A 21,236-nucleotide genomic window follows, 5' to 3' on the forward strand; every position below is an offset into this window, starting at 1 on the left:
TTTCCCCTGGAGTCTCAAGCATGAGCAGACACACGTACAAACACACACATGCGGACAGCCTGCCAAATTCCACAGAGCCGTAAATGCAGTCAGGACAGATGAGAAAGGCAAGCAAGTGGCACTGAGCTGCCTCTGGAGAGGGTGTGGAAGCTGTAACAAGGTGCCACAACAACAACTTGCAGGAGGTTTGCAAGGCTTTATGTTGCAGGAATAGTTCAGAAGAAGATTTGTTCCTTAAAAGATGTTTACACAAACTGTCCAATTACTCCATCGTCTCAATTATTAACCACAATTGATAGTTGTGTCAATCATCTTGACTAATTCTCCATCGGTCAGCTTCCCAGTTTTATTTTGGAAGAAACAGCTTTTTCAAAGACTCTTTTAGGCAAAAAACAAGCTTTCTTGTCTTCTCTCCACGGTATCTGGCGAGGTCTTAACCCCCTCTTTGAACGCAGGTGACAAGCAGCTCTTTGACTCCGAGGCCCAATATCACTGATCAAACAGCCATGTTTGGTGTCAGCTTAAGGGAGACAACTAGGTTACTTATACGAGGGGCGCTGACCTGCTCGGGGTATGTTTAGCTAGGAAACTGACACATGTACTCTACATACCACGGTCCTGTTCTGCACTCAGAAAGCTGTACTTTTATGCTTGTATGTTCATATGCACACACACTGAGAGTAGGGAGGTTGGCTGGCGTGCAGAGTCTTGGTCAACACTGGTGTCAATGTGAGTAGCTACGTGTGTAGAGGATGGACGTTTCACCGAAAGCTTACACATGAAACACTGTTTTCATCGTTGTAAATTAGATACAGTTTCTTTTCTTTTTTATCCTGCAGAGATTTACAGCAATAAAATGGAACATGCAAAAGTTTGGCTCTCGTGATAAATCTCGCCCCATCTTAACAAGGCTAAGACCTGCTCACATTTGTCAAGTCAAGTCATCTGAATTTTAGAGCTCTAGAAAAGAGTTCCTTGACAAAAGCACCGCTTTGGTCTGTGAGATGAAGAAAACGTTTGCAAGAACTGTCCAAAGTACCGCTGGAAAGGCAAATCATGCTGACTTCAGCGGACCTTTATTTAGACTTACGTGTGGAGAAATCAGTTTAAATGCCAGTAAATGTGGAATCTCACAGAATAAAAAATGACTGAGAAAGAATCAGCAAAATTCTTCAAAAAGAAAAAAAGAAATTGCAGCAAAAATGGTACTTTGATGTACAGTATGTTACTCTACATACCGACCCTGGAGGGTGCAGAGACCTCAGGAGGTTAAAAAGTAGAAATATACGTCTACAATATTTGTGTTTTGAACTTTACGAGTTTTAGAAATGTAATTATTTTTCATTGATTTCACTTTTCACAGTAATTTGGTTCACGGATGCCCAGAATTTTAAATTCAACATAGTATCTGCTTCTGAAGAAAGATTAGGAACAAGAAAAAGGGTGTGAAAGAGCATCCAACGCTTTACTGCATTTGAACAAAGGATCCACACTTAAATACTGTCATTATTTGCTGCCCCAGCCTCTCATTTATCTGCCCAGACACAAGAATCCTTTGAGATCTGTTGCGCAAAGACCTGACTGATTATACATTTGTACCTGGGACGGTGTCTTTGCAGTTTGAGCAAATGATCCCACAAAGCACATCCGTCAAAAAGGATAATAACTGTAAGATGACGATGTAGCTCAGCTATGCACTTCCAGTCCCAGTGTAATGTAAACTTGCCAAACATCCGTGTCTCTTAAGTGTTATCTACTGCTGGCTCGGACTCTGGGGGTGCTCTCAGGGTGCTGTGGGTGGTCAATGTTTCTCCTTTTTTTTTCCAAAGACACAGGACCTTTCATGATGACGGCCATGAGCAGGTTAGCTTGGGATTTCAAGGACCCATTGAGGATGATAATTTGACCCAGAGGGTGGAGAGGAAATGATTTCCACCCCCGCAAAAACTCCTCAGGTAAAGATTTCCCCTCTCTTGGGAAATAAATATTTACATTCTTCTGCTCGGTGTGTTAAAAGGGACTGAAGTGTTGGAGCCTGCGTGTTAGGGAGCAATTCAGGTAGCTCATACCGTACATACCTGTGCTCTTTTTTGGCTTACATTGGGCATCTCCCCCAGCCCTTTGGGCTTGGCTGAAGACAGATGGCATTTTTTTTAGCAACATTGTTATTACAGTGGCTCTGTACAGCGTCAACACTGACAAGCAGGTCTTAAAGAAAAGGGGGTTAATGTCTCTTACTTTAATGACCGAATTGGATCAAATGGAAAAAGAGCTGCCAGCCTCAGCCATCGATTATAAAACAAATAAATACCTCCTTGCTAAAGTAGGACATCTCGTGCTCGCATTTGAACCAGGAAATGCTTTTAATTTAAATGGCATGTGGTGTACTCAAACCTATCAAAGCGACTTGACCCCAGCTGGAGTCCACATTTCGGAGGCGTGGCATTCGTGTTGAAGGATACAATAGACTGTCGCTAAACTGTTAAAAAAAAAAAAAAAAAAAAAAAAAAGCAAAAAGAAACTATCTGCACTAAAACAGAGGAAACAGCTATTTTTATTGGAGCCGGAGAGGAATGACTCGGATCCCATCAAAGTAAATCAGAAACAACGGCGGATTTCAATCATGTGCCAGCAAAGGCCAAGTATAAGAATGTTTCATTCCATTTGGTTGATCTCAGTTCACAAGAAGTCGCAGCCGGACTCAGATAATACTCTTCTTGACCTTAAATGGCACACGGTTGGCAATGCAGGACGTCTGACTTGAAAGACTAATGCATTTCATTTCTCACTTGTGACCCAGTCTGAGGCTGTGAAAAGTAGCCACGATTCTCAACGGCAAATGTTCCCAGTGCCATCTGTGCTACGACCCTTTGAACTTCTTTGTCCGCACATTAAATGCAGGAAATGTATCCTACTTGCATTGTTTCATTAGGAAGAGCCGTTTCTGCTGGTCATTCAGAAAAAAAAAAGCAGCAAATGTCCACGTCTCCGAGGAATTGTGGGTGCTTCATTCCAGTGAAATGATTTTACTATTGTTTTTCCTGGGTTTAGAGCGCGTGCCTGAACTGAGACTAGCTCTTCACCTCTGGACGTGGACACGCCACATGAGCCCAAATGGGTCTTAATTAGTACAAGCTTTTAACAGATTTTCTAGTGTACAAATTTGAGCTGGGGATTTGTTTCACAGTTTGAAGTTTTAATCCCCCTTAAAATACTTTTTGCCATGAAAGCTGTGGATACAGGAGTCAGGCGAGATGCTTTGAGTCTCTGTGTCCAGATTATAACTAGTCTAGGGTTTAAAAGCTCAGATGTCATGCAATGCTTAGCACAGATTGGTGGTACTGTAGTAAGGGCCTCAGGTGGGGAAAAAATAGTATTTGTAATTTCAATCACTGCAGAATTCAAGTGAGGTGAGACTTTTTTTTAATGTTGACATCATTTCTTGAGGTATTTATGAAATGTTACGGAAGGGATATGGTACACAAGCCCTCTTTTCATGCAAGTCTCAACATCTCTGTTCACAGCAGCCAGTTTAAGGAGGTGGAGACAGACGCTCCTCTTGACTCTACCCTCTCCTGCAGGGTGTGGTTGTTTTTGCAGCTTTACAATACCCACATCAAAGGCACAAAAATAACCAGCAAGATAGAAAGTTTGAGCAATAAAAAGGTGGATAATTATACACTGATCTGAGCCTGTGATAACACAGAACTCATCAAATCTGAGAATATATGTTCCCGTTGCAGCGGCAACTCGAAACGATGTCACTGGAGATGCACATATCCACTTTGTCTGAGTTCCCATCTGATACAGGTTCTGTCTCATCTTTAGATGTCACACACAACGTGTAAAGTCTGTAAATGAACCTTTCCAAACTTTGAACTGGTCGTTCCTGCCGTGAGCCATTGCTAGAAATGCTCATTAATAACAATGCTTTATGTCGCAGTTAGTTATTCATTCGTTGGTGAATCATTCGTTGGTGAATATACGATGTTTCAATGACCCCCACTGGTTTCTGAAGACCGGTCTTGAAGCCCATTTTTTCTTCACAGGGGTGCAGCCATGTTGCCCGGCAGGCCTACGGGAACAAGCCAACCAATCAACGTCAGCTTTGGTCCTAGCTCATCAACCAAAACTCCACCAAAATATCTGCAGAGCTGCTGTCAGGCGTTAACAACAGAATATACCGTTTAACGTGTTCTTGGGGGTAAAGTCCATGACAGTCACATTTAGCTGATGATGGGTTCATACAAACTGCTGGTTGTTTTGCAAAGCGTGGTAGCATGACGATTAGGAAGTGATACGGCTAGACTGCCAAAAAAATGGTTGATGCTTGCATTGTCTTTGGTCAAGTGACCAAATAGTTTGTCCATTGTTTTTCTTTTTTTTCTTTTACAGTCTTATGCATTCTACCCACAATTCAGTTCAGCAAACCTTCAAAGTGAACACACAGCTACACTCAGGATTTATTTTTTATTATTATGAACATAAAGGACATCTCTTCAGGTTTCTGACTGTATATTATCTCTTGGAACAGTAGTCCTGTTGATTCAAACGTGGATAACACTCAGTGGCGTCACCAGGGGGTGGCCAAGGGTGGCCACGGCCCCCCCTACAAATTTGCTGGCCTCCCCACTGGCCACCCCTACGGAAGAGTATTAGGGCCAGGCAGGAGAAAAATAAAAATAATATTTTAGAGGAGGAAGATTTTTTTTTCATTATGCACTTCGAGAAAAAAGTCGAAATGTCGAGAAAAAAGATATTGTAGATATGTAGATATGTAAAGATATGTAGATATTAATGTTGAAGTAGAATTTCGAGAAAAAAGATTAAATGTATTTCAACTTTATTCTCGAAATTTCAACTTTATTCACAAAATTGTATTTCAACATTAATCTCAACATTTCGACTTTTTTCTCGAAGTGCACAATAAAAAAAAATCTTCCCCTCTCAAATATTTTTTCTCTTGCATGGCCCTAATACTCTTCCGTATAAACCCAAGTATATCAGTAGGCGTTTTTTTAAGTATTTCTGAGCCCTTATACTACAACAGTATAATACAATCCTGTAATGACGGCTTTTAGTTTTGGTGTCCACCCCAAGAATTTAAGTGGCCCCATCTGGCCCCCCCTATGAAACATTTTTGGAGGCGCCCCTGATAACACTTGTTTGGATTTATACTCAATCGCACATCCAATTTAGACTTTGAAATCAATAAAATTAAATCATAACATGTGTCCTTTAAGATGAAACGGAGCCATAAAAGCCCAGTAGAAATAAAAGCCCAGCGCGTGCCCTGCGGCGGAGCGGCGCACCGGCGCGTCGCGGTGAGTGTTTCTTTAAGACTGTAAGGTGGGTGAGCCCCTCTTCCTGACGCACGCTTGGTATGCAAACATAAATTTAGCAGCAACGTGTTTGCCGCGGAACCAAAATATCTGGAAGCGACCGAGAAGTGCGGTGTCTCCTCCGTCCTGTCTCTGCTGTCTTTGCCCCCCCCTCCCCCGCCGTTTCTGGTAAAAGCGCAGCCGGAGCGCAGCGCCGCGCCGCGGGGAGAGCGGACTCTCCTCCTCCGGGAGACCCGGGCAGAGGCTGGGACACCAGACCCGGACAGACCAGGACAGACACGGGGACACCAGACCAGGACAGACACGGGGACGCGGGGTCTGTGAGAGGAGACTCTCTGTCAGCAGCCTGAATTGACGGTGAACTTGTCCGTGTGCAGGATGCCCGGGGGCTGCTCGTGGAGAGGGCTGCTCCTCCTGGCCGTGTACGTGAAGGTAGGCTACAGGGATTTCTTCACAATAACTTTCACTCACTCATTCAGGGAAAACTCTCAAGTCTGTCTGACTAAATTTTTTTCCCACTTTATTGAGACAAACCACCTGCTGCTCTCAGTTTTAAAATCAACCCTTTGTGAACATTTAAGAAAAAAAAAGAAACAACTTAAAAAGTATGCCTAAAGGGTTTATTCAGAGGTAATAATTGGTGATTATTTTTCATTTTCATTTTCATTTTATTCTTTATTTCATTCAAAAAACAAAACAATTTAATACAAACACAAATACAAATGTTCCTAACTTATGAATGAAAAGGGAGCAGAAAGAAGAAGAATCTTATCTGATCTGCCCCTTTCACAAATAACATAAATTAATAATAATTAAAAAAAAACAAAATTAGATTAGCCCTGTTTAGCCTGATTAGCCCCAATACCTTGATTTCTAAATCCTGCTTCTGTTTCTGATGACTTCTGTGACCTTCATCATCTTCAGGTGATGCTGAAGGCTGCTGATGTGGAGGACAGAGATGTGCTTATTTCTGCAGATCTGAAGCGATGTTCAACTATGAACTTGAATTATTGTTAAAAAGAAGTCGAGAAATGATCAAACATATTTAAATCAGTGTAGTCTGCAAGCGGCATGCACTCGGCCACCATCCACTGAAATACTTCCACAAATGATCTCCTAAAGACCCCTGGTAGGCACGCATCAGTCGAGCCAGCCAAGTTTTTTGTAAAAGCACGTTGAGTGAGCACCGCGACAAGAGCCGAGCAGCCAGGACTTTTAAGTGCGGCTACAAAGCAGTTGTTTGGCCCGCAGGCTGGTTTTAGGGCTCTGAAGGAGGGGTGGGGTGTCACTGTCGGCATGCGTAAATGACCACGACAGGTGCTAATAGCACTTCAAGGTGATTTGGGGCTTCAGACGCACTGGCTGCTTCAAAGTCCAGTTGGGCACGTCCACGCTGTAATCAGTCGGTGACAAAGAGGCGCTTCAGGCCTCGCAGCCCTTTAGGTCACTACCCACTGGTGGACTGAATGTGCCACGGTTTGAAGAATGAAGAAAAATAGATACATTTGCACATGCAGGTGCTCTGTAACAGGGGAAACATCAGCATAAGGGTATCAGTGACTTATACAGTCAACTTTTGTTGAGGTCTAGTCAAATCCATTACATAATAACCCTTTAAAGCATTTGCACATCTGTTTTAGATGTTTAGAATATGATATTGCTTCTCGGAGGGTCGTTGAATGTCTCTGTTATAACTGAGCATTTTTGTTATTGATATCTGAAGTGAAACTCCCCGAACAATGACTTCTGTGCATATGCCGTTATCTGATTCTGGTCGTATCTTCGTCACACAGGACGGCAGGAAAATGACTCAGTAGGTTTAACTTTTTTTTTTTTTTTGCTCAAGTGGTCAGCAGATGACAACGCGGGGAGATGAGCAGGCAGCATGAGTCAGCACTGGGCACATATGTGTTCACACACATCGCACCGTGTGACTGGGGGAGGACGGGGGGGGGGGCACATCGCTCTCTGCTCTGCACTGGTCTTTTCTTTTCATCCCTGCTCTCGGGTCAAAGTGTCTGCATTACCACTTGGCAGCAGCAAAAAAAAAAAAGAAAAAGAAAAAAGCTGTATTTGAGTTTGGCTGCTGGAAGGAAGTTCAATTTGTTTGCATGGGGGGGCCAAACAACTTGTGGCTCCAACCCTTAAATAGAGCAGACCTTAATTTGTGGGTGACATAATTATGCTTCTCAAACAATTCTTGGAGGGTCTTCTTGCTTTGCCGTCTCCCTCCCTGATCTGTGTTGAGCATTAGAATCTTCCAGAAGCACTTTTCCTTTTCGCTGCATGGGGATTTTGATGTCGACAGTGTGTGTGTGGGAGTTTGTACCCAAAAAACACTCCCAGGCATTTCACTGAGAAACAAGGTTGCTCTCCTTATCCAGAGATTTGCCACTTGCCAGAACTTTGAAATTAAATGAAATTTCTATTTTATCTCTGTGTGTCATGTTACTTACTGTACGTTGTATTTTCTGCCTTAAGTAGCATATTTTAATTTGGAAATTGCGGCTTTTTCTTAGTTTTGACTCTACAAGTTTGGTCTGATTCACTTCTCATCCTTGTACCAATTTGTGCTGCCAAACTCGGCACACCTAAACTCTGTAGACTCTCTGTAGGGATTTCATTTCAGCTTAAAACCTTCATTGATAAAGATATGTAAACGCAAATACCCTTTTGATTAATCAAACATCCAATACATTGTATTACTTTTTCGTGAAAAAAAGCTGGTGAATTGGCTCGATAAAAACTTCCCACATGTGACGAACATAAATCAGACCCGATTGCGGGGTGTAGTGCTGCCGAGCTCACTTCGCCACATGCCTTTTCTCTCATAACTCAGCTGGAATTCAGAAGGAAATTAGCCACAAAAGAAACAGATTTTGATGTTTATTCAGGGAAATGATCCCTTTCAGAGTCTTAACGCAATGAGTACAGTGCATTGAAGTCTGCAGGATTGGGAAGCTTTGGGATCTAATGGCAGGATTAAGTGGGGTCACGGCGTGCAAATGGTCCCAGGAGAGCGTCCGTCAACAACAACATCTCTTGTTCTCAGAAAGGCGCTCCACGGCTTGATCGCTTGATCATAAAGACCACAAACTATCCAATTAGTTTTCATGAGTGGCTTTGTTGTGGACGTGAGTAGAAAGGGAAGTGAATTAATTTTGAGAGGGATTGGTCCCTCCTGAGAAGTAAAGGAAAAAGCTTCATAGAACATCTGGCCAGTGATGGATGGAGCAAGTTTTTGGAGTGCGTTAACAAGGCTGAATGTTTTCAGTTACACTGCAAAAGCCTTCATACTCATCTCATTGTTCCCATCTGGGCTTAATCTGTGAAGTGGGACTGAGAATGAAAGTGTATATGTGTGTGTTTGTGTGGGTGTGTGTGTGTGTGAGAGAGAGCTTTTGCGCTCTTTCTCGCAGGCTAAGGATAAAATTCACTGGCACTTGACTTGCGGAGGTACCCACAGAGTGTTTCATTTTTCATGCTGAACTAGTGGAGATCCTGGCACAGGGGCAGCGCCTCCTCTGCGTCTAACTCAGGTGTGCCAGCAGCAGGCCGCTCTTCCAATCCCAAAACCCGTGGAGCAGGCACCAAGTGCTATAAAGCTGAGTGAAAGGAAGTAGCTTCCCAGTGTTCTCAATGGGTCAATGAAGGAAACATCCTGCAGAACAGAACAAGAAATGACAGCTTCTATTGGATGTTGAATTTCAAAGAAAGTTCAATTTCAGCTGTATTTGGCTTGGCGTTCATGAACAACTTCAAATTTGACTTTTTTTTCTTCTTGTCATTACAAATCCTGTCAATGTTAGAGCCTGTTGTGCCCTGGGCACCACTGTGAATGAATTTTAGCAGTAGGTAGGTTTTGTACAGAGGAAATCTTTACTACTACTGTTGACCTCTACAACAATCTTTGGGAGAAATGGAAAAGGAATGTTATTACCTTGAATCTGAAGAATGACATCTGGTGTGAAAATATAACTTTATAATATGGTAAAAAGCCTTGTAAAGGACTACAACTGCATATTTTTGCTACTAATGGAAGAAAATAAGAACAACTTAAGATATTTTGTTTCCACAGCATCTTTATCTTGCTTCTCATTTGACCTTTGTCCCTTTTGTAGTCACCCTCATGTCCTGGTTGCACTTTTTCCATTAGCCATTTCACAAATAATTAATATAGTTCTGCTATTGTACTGTTTCTACCTGTCAGGGTGGAACAGTGGCATAACGGCAGCAATGGACAGCAGTAAAAGTGGAATAAAGGTGCTACAACGAGCTGGCTGTGTGGATGGGACACATTAGAGAATACAGTTAGCAAATGCTAATGTTGGATAATGCTGAACTTTAGAAAGTCATGAACCCTCAGTTTCTTTCCCATCAGTCTGGCTAAGTAAACCATAACAGTGAAAACTTTTAAACCATCAATATGTCTTCGATTCTATTCCTGCTAGACTTTTTTTACGCTGATGATACTCAACTCTATGTGTTGATGAGACCCAAGGAATTTAATCAGCTAAGTACAGCCTTGGGCTGGATATACAAGATCGCCCATAAAGTTGGAATAATTTTGCTTTCAGAAACATTCTTCCTCTCATTTACAATAATTTCATGAGAAAGGTTTAAAAAAAAAAAAATTTTATTACAACTTAATGGGCGACCATGTATAAAGACAGCGATGACAGGGAATTTTTAGTTTTTCTAAAAACCTGAGACATTATTCCTGACATAAAGCCTCAGAGAGTTTGGAAATACATTTGGCCAAAGTTTATCCTCTAATTCAAACATTAAAAAGACTTTTTATAGTGGACTTCTTTCACGAGCACCATATTACACAACACAAGGAACGTCTCATCCCAAAGCGATGCTAAAAATAACTGGTCCATGCATTGATGCTATCTAGAGATGCACCGTTCTGCTTGCTTTGGGTTCTGATATGAATGTTATATATGTCTACTGATACCCAATACTGATTATGATGTCAAAGGGGGACTATTGTTGTCTGTTGTTTTACATCAGATATTTGCAAGAAAAGTGCACAAACTGTTATTTAACTCTTTGAATACGTTAAAAACATCAGTTTTTCATCTAAGGAGGATAAATCAATTGGGGGTTTTGTCACAAAAAAACAGAAAATTGAACCATCACTTGGATATCGTGTCGGTAAATTCTGTCAGATTGGTTTGGTAATCATATTCTGCTGCAAAGCTATTTTAGTTTTCTGTCCAAATGATTTTGTGAAAATTGCTCAGCTGATCCAGTGAAAATACCGACCTGTGCTGTTTAGAGAGATCATATTTCTTTTGTTTTAACAGAATATTGGCCTCATATGAAATGTTATCAAATATTGAACCTCTCAAAGAAGGGACACTCCACTTTTAAGACTCACTGCTCTTTTTCATCGGCACGATTTCTTTTGTTTTACTTTAACTTTTTTGCTTTTATTATTGCTATTTATTTATACATTTTACTGCTGTTGCTAAAATGGCTTTATAAGTCCCCTTAATATTTAAACCTCTGAAATTTTGTTTATTTCCACAGTATTGTTTTATTTTATTTTTTTTAAGCTTTGGTTTGCCTGTTAGACACTTTGGGATGCACTTGTGTTTGGAAAGTGCTACATAAATAAAACTGAGCCGAGCTGAGTTGAAATTGCAGTTGGCATTGTGTCTGAAAGGCCCATGACAATTGTTGTGACTGATGATACACAAAACCTGACAGAGTGCTTATGTTTTCTAACTCCACAACCTAATTTTCTCATTTAACGCAATTGTTTGACATTTTAGGGAAGTTTGTTGTTCTTGCAGATATCAAAAGACCACTGGCACTCTAATTTTTTTTTTTATGCACTAACCATGAAGTTATTGCCAGTTGGTGGCTAGCCTAGCCTAGCTTATCTTGAGGAAGGGGAACAGAAGTCATGTTTTCTCCAATAGCAACAAAAATTGACCAGAAAGAAACATTAAGACTCATCCATTAACAGTTTACATTTCGTTTTTATAAACTGTTCCAAAAAATGGGAGGTAAAAGAAAACGTTTTGAACTTTAGCGCTAATGAGTTCTGAGCGGGGTCACCAGTAGGGGGCAGTCACGATTCAAAGGAACATTGAAGATCGCTATATTTTGATGCTTATCTGTAGGAATTTGGCCGACGGACGGGCACAGAAAACTACATTACAACCACAATTAAGCCTAAGCCATCAGTTCTGTCGCTCTTTATTCGTCAACACAAAGAAAAGAAAGTGGCGTCAATCTTCCCGGCTCATTAGAGCATGAAAGGGAAGGAACATTATTCCCAAAATGCCGGCGTATTGCTTTAACATCGGGAGCTGGTGAACAAAGAGAGCTTTGTGAGACCTGAATAGATGTGGAAAGCAGAATCTGGCGTTCCCTGTTTCCCTCCCAAAACCCTACAGAACATGATATTGTTGTTTACCTTTCCATCACTTGTTGCTGACTACTAATATGCCGAGACCGAGTGCCTGGAGTGGGCCGGTGCCAGTAAGTGGCATAACCCACTGGAGTCATGTTGCAGGGCTTTGCCAGCGAGTAAACAACAGGACATGTTGTCCAGACTTCATTATCAAGAAAACAGCTTTGGGATCGAGTTTTTGAGGTTTCAAGGGAATCTGTCTCATTGTGCCTCACACAAAACTGTTTCTCATCGCGCTGCCGTCACGCGTTGATGGGGATCTGCCAGCAGATGGCAACATTACAGCAGATGCACCTTTTTGTTTCCACTTCTGCGGGGATGGCGTTTGCAGCTCCCACACCGGGACAGCTGTGCTGTGTTGCGCAGGTGGCTACCCTCTGTCCCTGCGCCGTTTCCTCTGGAGCCCGCCGCAGAAGTATTTGTTCCCTCATCATCAGGTTTATTTGTTATTGGCAAGCTTGAAAGCCGAGCCTCTGGCATTCTGATCCTCTGATGAAATATTTTGGGCTCCGTCTGCAGCGGGCCCACGTCCCCTCCATCAGCGTGATTGAGCGTTGTTGTTTTATGCTGTTGTGCGTTCCTGGACGCCGGCTTAAACTCCGTCTGCAGGAGCCGGGGTCCCTCCCGTGCATCATCTGGCCAACACATTTTTCATGCACAGCTAATCTCAAAAGCTGCAAAGACCTTGCAGCTGATCTGCTCTGCCTTGACTTGAGCACATGCATCTGTCTGTCGTGTTCTGCCCCGGCCTTGACCTTAGACCCATCCTGGGGTGAGATTTGCAGCAGGAGTGCCGGGGAGTGGTGCTAACGAGAAGGGAGAAGGAGCACTCTGGCCTCTCTCGTGACACCTAATTAGAAGGGAGGTGCAAGTAGGAGGTTTTTTTTTTAGGTTTTTTCACACGTGTGTTTGTCTTTCTGCTGAAGCAGCATTAGGGAGGACTTCCCGGGGGGAGAGATGGAGGTCAGACTGACACAACAAAGGGTAGAAAAGAAGAAAGAAACAAGGAAGAGGAGAAGATTATCGCGGAAAAAGCCCAAACCTGCATTGCACATTTAAAAAACACATAAATTCAATGCCATCTTTGTCATTGAGCAGCTTCAAGGTGGGAGGCGAGTCCCACATTCGATGACACAGAGGAGCGAGTTATTAATAGGGTGATAATAAGTGCGGATGTAGGTTGTGGGAAGACGAGGAGAGGACACACACGATCTACAGATGTATAAAGAAATATCCTGTAAGTCAGTATTGATGGAGTGAGAAGAGAAGAGTTGCATGAAGCATACTTTGAAACCACAAGCCAAGCAGGACCATCCGCATAAAGTATGAAATGAAAACATAAATATTTGAAGTACATCTTACTGGACACGGATACAGTAATTCCAGATCCACTCACTGGTTGACAGGCATGACAAACAAATACGAGGCCAGTTATCTCACTCGCTGACCTCACTCCGTTGGGAAGAGGAGCTACGAGTGTGAGAACGGTTAGGAGTGAGAGCGAACGAGCGGATGGGCTAAATCCACTGGCAACGCGAGTGACTGAGGGCCCGCGCTGCTGCTCGCTGACAGGGTCTCCACGGCCGACTGTGGCGAATGTTTGCAAAGCTAATGATGCTTCCTGGGGTTTTCACATCTGTTTCCCCCCGCGGTCACATGTGCTTTGAGTAAACTTTTGGGCGGCCACGACCAAAAAAACAGAGGCCCCCGGTCCAAATGAGGTGCTGTTAGGATTACCGTGCAGACTACCACGGAAGCAGATTGATGACCATGTAATCATGCAAAGTAGGTGTGCAGGACTGTGCAAATACCCAAGCTTTAATGTTGCATGTTTATCTAAAAAAAAAGATAAAAATATTGACTAGAAATAGCCGCTTGTAGATATAATCTGTATTTGCTTTGAGTGTTAAGCTTCAGCTTTCTTTCTGTAGTCCTTCTTTTCCATAGATATATAAAAGAGTGTAAAAGAGAAATAATTTTGACTCACATTGTCAAAAATGAACAAAGACTCAAAGTTTCATTTTGGCATTTTACCTCTTTTTAAAAGATTAAGCAGTTTTAAAAACATGGTTCTGCACCGGAGCTTCACAACGCACGTTTTAAATGTGGAACAACCTGTGCTTGTGATGTATTTTAGATTTTGTCGTTGCTCCTTTAGTTTTTGCTTTGCTGGAAAAGAAAGAAGTCCTGCTGAAGTGTAATTAAGTGTTTGTTTTTATTATTGTAGGTTCTTTTGTTCTTTATTGCTTTTCAGGCTTTGAAACCAGTGCATGCCCTTAAATCACATGACAGCCACTACATATTTCGTGGTGTCATGATGACAGGGAGGACGCGTGAACCCTATTGTTGGTTTTATCCATTTGTGTGTTTGGATGATGCAGCAGGTGGACCCGTGTTTCACCTCGGCTATGACCCGTTTTCAGGTGACGCAGCACTAGAAACGGCAGGTCCACTGTGATCATCAGCAGTTCCATGTTGGGTAACAACCGAAGTGAGCTGTGAGAAGCGCTGCCGGTGGGCCGGGCACCGTGGGAGTGGGCCAGTCAGTCAACGCTACCGACTCCGGGTGGATTCTGTTTCAGCCTCTGTTCATTCAGAGGCAGGGTAGCGGCGATAAGCGGAGAATTGCCCACATATTTTGACATCCACAGATGCGTACGGGGCAGTGGGAAGTCTCTGCAGCTCTGTGAGCAGTCCAGTTTCAGAACTGGGAGAATTAAGAAGAATATAACTCGTGTAAAGCAGTATGGATGTGGTGCAATTGTGAACCAGTTTAGTATTTGCAATAATGTAGTGAAATGTAGCATTAACCTTTAAATGAGCTTAACATAACACTTGTGTACAGTACTTGAGTAACTATAATTGTGTCTCTGTCTTGTGACTTCTTGTATGTGTCACTGAAATATCCGTTTAAGTTTCGTAATTCCCAGGCTGCTTCTGGGATTACCAGAGGCCGCGGTGTCCCCTATGTAAAAGGTACATACACACACACACACACACACGTACTACACGTACACACACCTCGGTGGCCTGTGTGTGTGAGTGTGCACAGATGTAGTGACTGAATTATAGATTTAGTGGCCCCGGCGTTCCCTCTCAGGAAACCCCTGCCTGGGAAATTTGTGCTGCCTTTCAGCACTTGTGTAGCTTAAGTGTGTTTTGTGTGAATTTTTTGTATTTTTTATGAGCGTCGGAGGTTGATCTGGGAAGTCTCGGACAACCTCGTGAGGTCTGTAATAACTGAGGCAAAAAAAATAATAGGATTTATGTAAACATGCTCTATTGGGTTTAAACTTCAGTACAAATTAAAATAAATTTAATTGATATAATGTTTCATGCACAATGATATTTCAGACTGTTGACAGAGTGTCATTTTAATGAATATAAAAGTAGATTTCATGCATTTGTAAGTAGATTTGCATAAAAAAATAGTACTCCATCCTTATAGGAGCACCTGATCAAAAACTATTTTCTTCTCATCCAAAGAGAGGACTGAGGCGGTGTCGTGTCTCTGAACTGAGCGTGAACTTTGCTGCAAACTCTAAATGACCTTCATTTAAATCCCTTCGTCTTCAGAAAGCCCGTACAATCCCGCTGTTTGTATGTTTTGCCGTGATTGATGTTTGAGCCCCTAGAATAAACTCCCGCTATGACAAAAATGCGCCCGCAGGTCACTGTTGTTTCCAGCCATCGGCTCGCGTTGGTGTTGCATTTGAAGTGTCATTGGGGAATTCTGGCCGCGCCGCGGCGGCAGCATCATCCACGGCGGGTGGTCCTGCACCGCAAACAGAAATCCAGCCCCACACACGCAGGTTCAGGGGAAACTCGACACTCCTCTGAAACTGACGTATACATAAAGTACACATGTATCCTTCTTTTCTCTATAGAACAAAGTCTTTTCCGCGGTTTCTTCTCTCATCTCAGCATGAGTGGCATCATAGCTGGAATAGTTGGGACCAGGTGGCCCGTGAAGCCGCCCAGATGATACGGCAGATACACTGGCATCAGCTCACTGCCAGAGAATCTTAACTGTAAGTGCTGATCGTTTAAGCTGAAGGCTGAGTGAGGACAGACGAGCTGATGCAGGACTTTTCTATCGTCAAATGCTCCACGCTTCTATAGCTCCATTTATTCTCTAAATCGTTTCATTCCGAAGCCAAATGGGAAAATTGGGATGAGAAAAAACTGATCTAGACCTGCTTGTTTATCTCTAAACCCAAAAGAGAGCAGGAAAACAGTGAATTATGACGGTGAGATGTGTGGAGCTCAACTTTCAAAGGAGGAATCTGATGCAAAACTGCACATTTTTTAAATTCACAACTTGTTGCACCCTCAAACCATGGGGTTTTTTAAAACTGAATATTTGGAATTTCTTCTGTACTTTTTCTTTTGGTGGAAATTAGAAACATTGGAGAGAAAAAAGTCATCAGATTTTCTGATTTGGTTTTAAAAAAGAAAAAACATTAAATAGACGTTACTGTACGATTAAGTACTCATTACGCAGGTTTGAAGAAATGCTGTCAGTGAAGAAGGCTCTCAAAAATATGACATTTAAATGTTTATTTGTTTTTATTGTTATACTTTTATCAATTTACAAGCTTTTTTTGTTAGAAGAGAACTGATTCTTCTGCATACACTTGTTCATAGTCTTGTTCATCTTTCTGTTTCATATTTTTTATTGATGCAAACGTAACAAAGGCACTTACATACACCAGGGCACATTGGTGACAGCAATGAACGTGGTTGTATGCATCAGACAATTTAAATGTACATATTTTTTAAGAACAAATAAAGATAATACAAAACAAGACTAGATAAACAATATAATAAAATAGACATAGTCTGTATGAAATAATCAACTGGGCATATAAACATAAGGATAGACAAAAAGTAAAGATCTTAAAAAAAAAGAAAACCTAAGTAAAAAAATAAATAAATAAATAAAAAAAATAAATAAATAAAAAGGGTGTGGGGGGTGGTTACGTTGTCGCAAAAAAGTCCATAAACGGTTGCCATTTATTATAGAACTTGTTCAAGTTTCCCCTCCTTGAGTATCTAATTCTTTCTACTTTTAAAAGGGACATAACCTCGTTAATCCACTGTGTACTGGAAGGGGCTGTTGTGGATTTCCAGTTAAGAAGGAGGTGGCGTTTAGCAATCACGGAGGTGAAAGCCAATACTTCCAATTCTTTAGTAGAATATCGGGTGTATTCCTCAGGAAGACCAAAAATGCCAATGTGTGGTGAAGCGTCAATAGTTTTTGAAAATACCTTGGACATGGTGTCGAAGTAAACTTGCCAAAAATTTGTCAGGGCTGGACAAGAGAAAAACATATGCGTAAGATTACAAGGTGAGCCTGAACATCGGTCGCAAACATCTACCATATTTGGGAAAATTCTTGCCAGCCTTGTCTTTGAATAATGACATCTAAACACAACTTTAAATTGTATCAAGGTCAAGCGGGCACAAATGGATGTTTGTTCATCTTTCACCCTCAATCTTCACTTGAATGCTCCATCATCTCATCATTGTTACACTTCCAATCAGTTTTGATAAAAACTTGAAGGTCACGAAGAGACAGGAGAGTGGACATAATGGGCCGTGTGGACTGAACTGACTCGTGCTGGAGGACGATGCCAGGCGAGAGAGGCTTGCTTAATGTCGACTGACGGATAGAAAACAGAGATGTTTTCGCGGACGGATTAGGACAGGCTTTGAGCGAACTGCGTGCTTCGTCTCAGTCAGCCACAGATTACGCTGGTGAAAGGTGCGTTTCAGTGTACGAGGCGAGCGGTGTTGCCTAACGATGACTGGCAGGAGGGTGCAGCAGGAATGTGGCTGGCTGCTGATCTCCGCAGTGCAGGTACAAACGGCTCCGTCAACACACGGCAAAGTAGTCATTACGGGCAAATCATTACATGATCAGAAGGAGCCAGCACCGCACCAACTATGCATAGCCCGTAAGAATTTAGCGGAGCTGGAATTCACTGTGAGCGAATGATGGAGAAAATGACAAATCGAAGACAAGAGGGAATGAAAGTAATGCAAACACAGGATGAATATTTTTAGATCAGTTTGACAAGTGTTGAGTGCGTAGGAAACCACTAAAATAGATTAACGTTGCGGCTGCATTAGGCGAGTTGAAATCAGAGGGGTTTTAAGTGAATATGCAGAATTATTTATTGAGAAACTGTCAACGTTTCATGGGAGTAGAGGAAAGTTTTTCATCAGGCTTTAGATGACTTAGTTAAACGGGGAAAGGTCTACTTCCACTGATGAGGAGACATGATTTAAATGGGTTCACTTCAGATGAGAGGCATTGGTTCCCTTGATAAAGTGCAGAACTGCCCTGTTTTTCTCCAGAATCCAAATTTCAAAGTGCTCATATCTTTGTTGGGTTTATAAATCACCATTACAGGTGCTCTGCAGTCACCTACATATACAGTAAGATAGTAAAATCGGACACATCTAAAAGCAGGTCAGCAGTAAAATAAAAGGGAAAACGGAGCCAAAATAACCTCCCCAACCCAACCAGATAAATTTGATTAAAATCATCCTTACTGGTACTGGTTGCCAAGCTTTTGATCTCCTTTTGAAGTTTTAAATGCCTAAGAGGAATACTAGGGCTACGCTCCTTAAGCAGGGCAAATGGTTTATCAGTTTTCAGTGTCGGCAAACAAAGGGGTGCTCCCACGGTGAAAAAAATCCATCAATAACGATTAATCTTTTTTTAATTGCTGGCACTGGCATTGGCAACCTTTCCATAAATCCATGAAATGATCTAGTGACACTGTTATTTCTCAACAATGAATTTGGTGTACATATTTTAGGGGCATTAAAAGGGACGTGAGGTTATTCGCTTTGTTCTTTGTGAGTCATACCGCCACAAGAAGTCGTTTAAGTGAAACTGTAGACCGACCAACATGTCCAGGAGGGATGTGATTGTGAGCAACGGAAACTAGGTGCTCTCATCGAGCGGAGACTGCACGGGAGCCCCGCGCTATAGCATGCCCTGCTTTATTTTCACTCTAAATAGGACCATAATTTGCAAACTGAACGTCATGCCGTACTCGGAGTTGGGACTGTTTGGGGGAAAAAAATGTTTACTGAGATAACAAATCAAGTGAACGTCAGGATAGTTTTCTCATAAATTTCTTTACAATCAGACTTGTTTTTACATCCACATGAAGCTCTCCCTCCTGGTGATTAAAAAGAATGTGGACGCCATAAATTGGCAGGGGTAGTTATTTGGCTCTGCATGTTTACAGCTCTCCTGTAAATGCTCCAGGTCCCATGGCTGTTCCTTTTTCTGCATCAGCTCAGTTTAAAAGCTAAATTAAAAAAAAAAAAACATGTCATTGGATGCAAAGTTAGTACACACCCTGGAGGATGGCTCCAAGATGAGTCATCAACCTTTTTAAATTGTTCTCTGGATATTACAAAGTACGATGAAGAAGTCCTGTCACTACCAAACGATGCTGCAAGACTAACTCTCTGCTACCCGGCGTACATGTAGACATAAGAAATGTACATTGTTGCGTCACATTTGCGTCTTCAGATTTGAGCGTAACTGGCTTGGTTCCTTTAAAAAAATCTTTGCCTGTTCTAAATGTGAGGAATTGGATCTCACACTGATTAGTAACTTTAACTTTTTCCACTCTGGGTGGATCTCAGACAGATATCTGCAAAGTGGCGTCAGCTGCATGTGAGTTAGGCTATATCAACAGTATTTGTAACTGTTTAAGCGTTCCTAGGCTACGTATCGATGTCCCACTTCTGTCAGCTGGACGGATGTCATCAGCTTACACAAGCAAATTATATTAAATCACAATTTAATGGATAATTAGGTGCACGGTTTCATGAGTGAAACTCGTGTTGCAGTCTGTTGTGTCAACCGATTCGCTGGCATCACTTTAGCTACTTAGCAACCTAGTTGCTGGAGCTTTGCAAATCCTTGTTTTAGCTCCAGCAGGTGTTTTTTTTTCTTTTTCTTTTTTCTTTTTTAATAGCAACCACTAAATCATGGATGAATGGATGGATAAATCAGGATAAATGCAAGCCATCATAACCTTTTCATCAGTCATTGTCATGCTATGAAGCAGTGCTCATTTCTGATTTCACTGTCGAAGTGACATTTGAAACTGGATATTCTGCTGCAAATGTTTGTTGGCATCTTTGCAGCTTCAGCATGGAGCGGCTGGAGAATATAGAAGCCCTGGCTAGTTAACATTCGTTACCATCAGTCATCAGTGTTGTGCTGGTTACTGAAAAATAGTAACTAGTTACCGTTACTAGTTACTTCATTAAAAAGTAACTCAGTTAGTTACTCAGTTACTTAGACCAAAAAGTAATGAGTTACTATGAAAAGTAACTTTTTAGTTACTTAAAAAAAAAACATTATTTTAAATGCTCCCATTAATGCCCCTCTAGCCTTCATTTCAGCATGGTACTCTATGGAGAATAATACAAACTGTTGATCAACTTGACAGTTTCAATTCATTTGCATTCACATCACTGAAATCTACTATGCATTATGGTGTGTATAAACAAATCTGACACAAACACAAAGCTATTTTTAAATGGCAATTTATTTAAGTCAGCCTAGGGCTGGGCGATTTTGGACAAAAATAAAATCCCGAGTTTTTTCTCTGAAAACCCGATTTTCGATTTCGATTTTTTTGGTAAAACTACAAAAGACAATGGAATAAATTGTTTCAAATATTTTACCTTTATTTTTTAAAGAAAAATAGCAAACAAATGTCCCTATTGGGAATGAAGTGCAATTGAAAGATCCTGTAAATCCTCCTTGAGTTTAGTAAAGTGACATTTACAATTTTCTTGACCAAACAAAGATGAGTAGACGAGCTCTGTCTGTAATGCAGCTGCAAAAAAGGAAAATCGATTTTCCGATTTTCCTTTTTCAACATCGATTTTGATTAATAAATCCGATTTAGATTTAAAATCGATTAATCGCACAGCCCTAAGTCAGCCATAAACTGAACAAATGCGGGATTTTCTAAAACATCATAGCCTAATAAAAGCCTTTTTTTTCTTTCTAAATTACCTCCGAAATAAATAACAGAAAACTGTTAACAAGCTGAATATAGGCTATTATTCAGAATAAAAGTACAAAAGTGCTGGACTACATGTAGTCCAGCACTTCGAATGTCTTCTTTAGCTCATTTTCCATTTTTGTATATTCCTTATCCAAGTAGTTTGAAAAAGTTTTCCGTCCCATTTGCCGAGTGCCGCCTGGGTATGCTATCATGCTAATTAGCTGCCTGGAAGCGGGGGACTCCACTGTAGAAATAGGTAGCATGTTTTCTACCACATACCGTGCAATTGTTTTGTCAAGTTGGACCTGGCTTAGACGTCCCTTGGTTAAACTCCACTGAAATGTTTTTGTCATTGTGCTGCTCGACAAAACCGAAATAATGACAATATCTCCACGTTGCAAAACTGGC

General features: G+C 41.5%; 1 protein-coding gene across 1 annotated transcript in view; it reads left to right on the top strand.

Moving 5' to 3' along the window:
* The first annotated feature begins 5,492 nt into the window (after positions 1-5,492).
* Positions 5,493-21,236, top strand: part of adamtsl3 (ADAMTS-like 3) — a 142,402-nt gene continuing 126,658 nt past the window's right edge. The window contains exon 1 of the mRNA XM_061709867.1: positions 5,493-5,774. Coding sequence (XP_061565851.1) covers positions 5,721-5,774 — 54 coding nt within the window. The 5' untranslated portion in view covers positions 5,493-5,720. The remainder of the gene's footprint in view (positions 5,775-21,236) is intronic.

This window comes from Cololabis saira, chromosome 20 (genome assembly GCF_033807715.1).
Source record: "Cololabis saira isolate AMF1-May2022 chromosome 20, fColSai1.1, whole genome shotgun sequence".
In the NCBI taxonomy this organism is placed as follows: domain Eukaryota; kingdom Metazoa; phylum Chordata; class Actinopteri; order Beloniformes; family Belonidae; genus Cololabis; species Cololabis saira.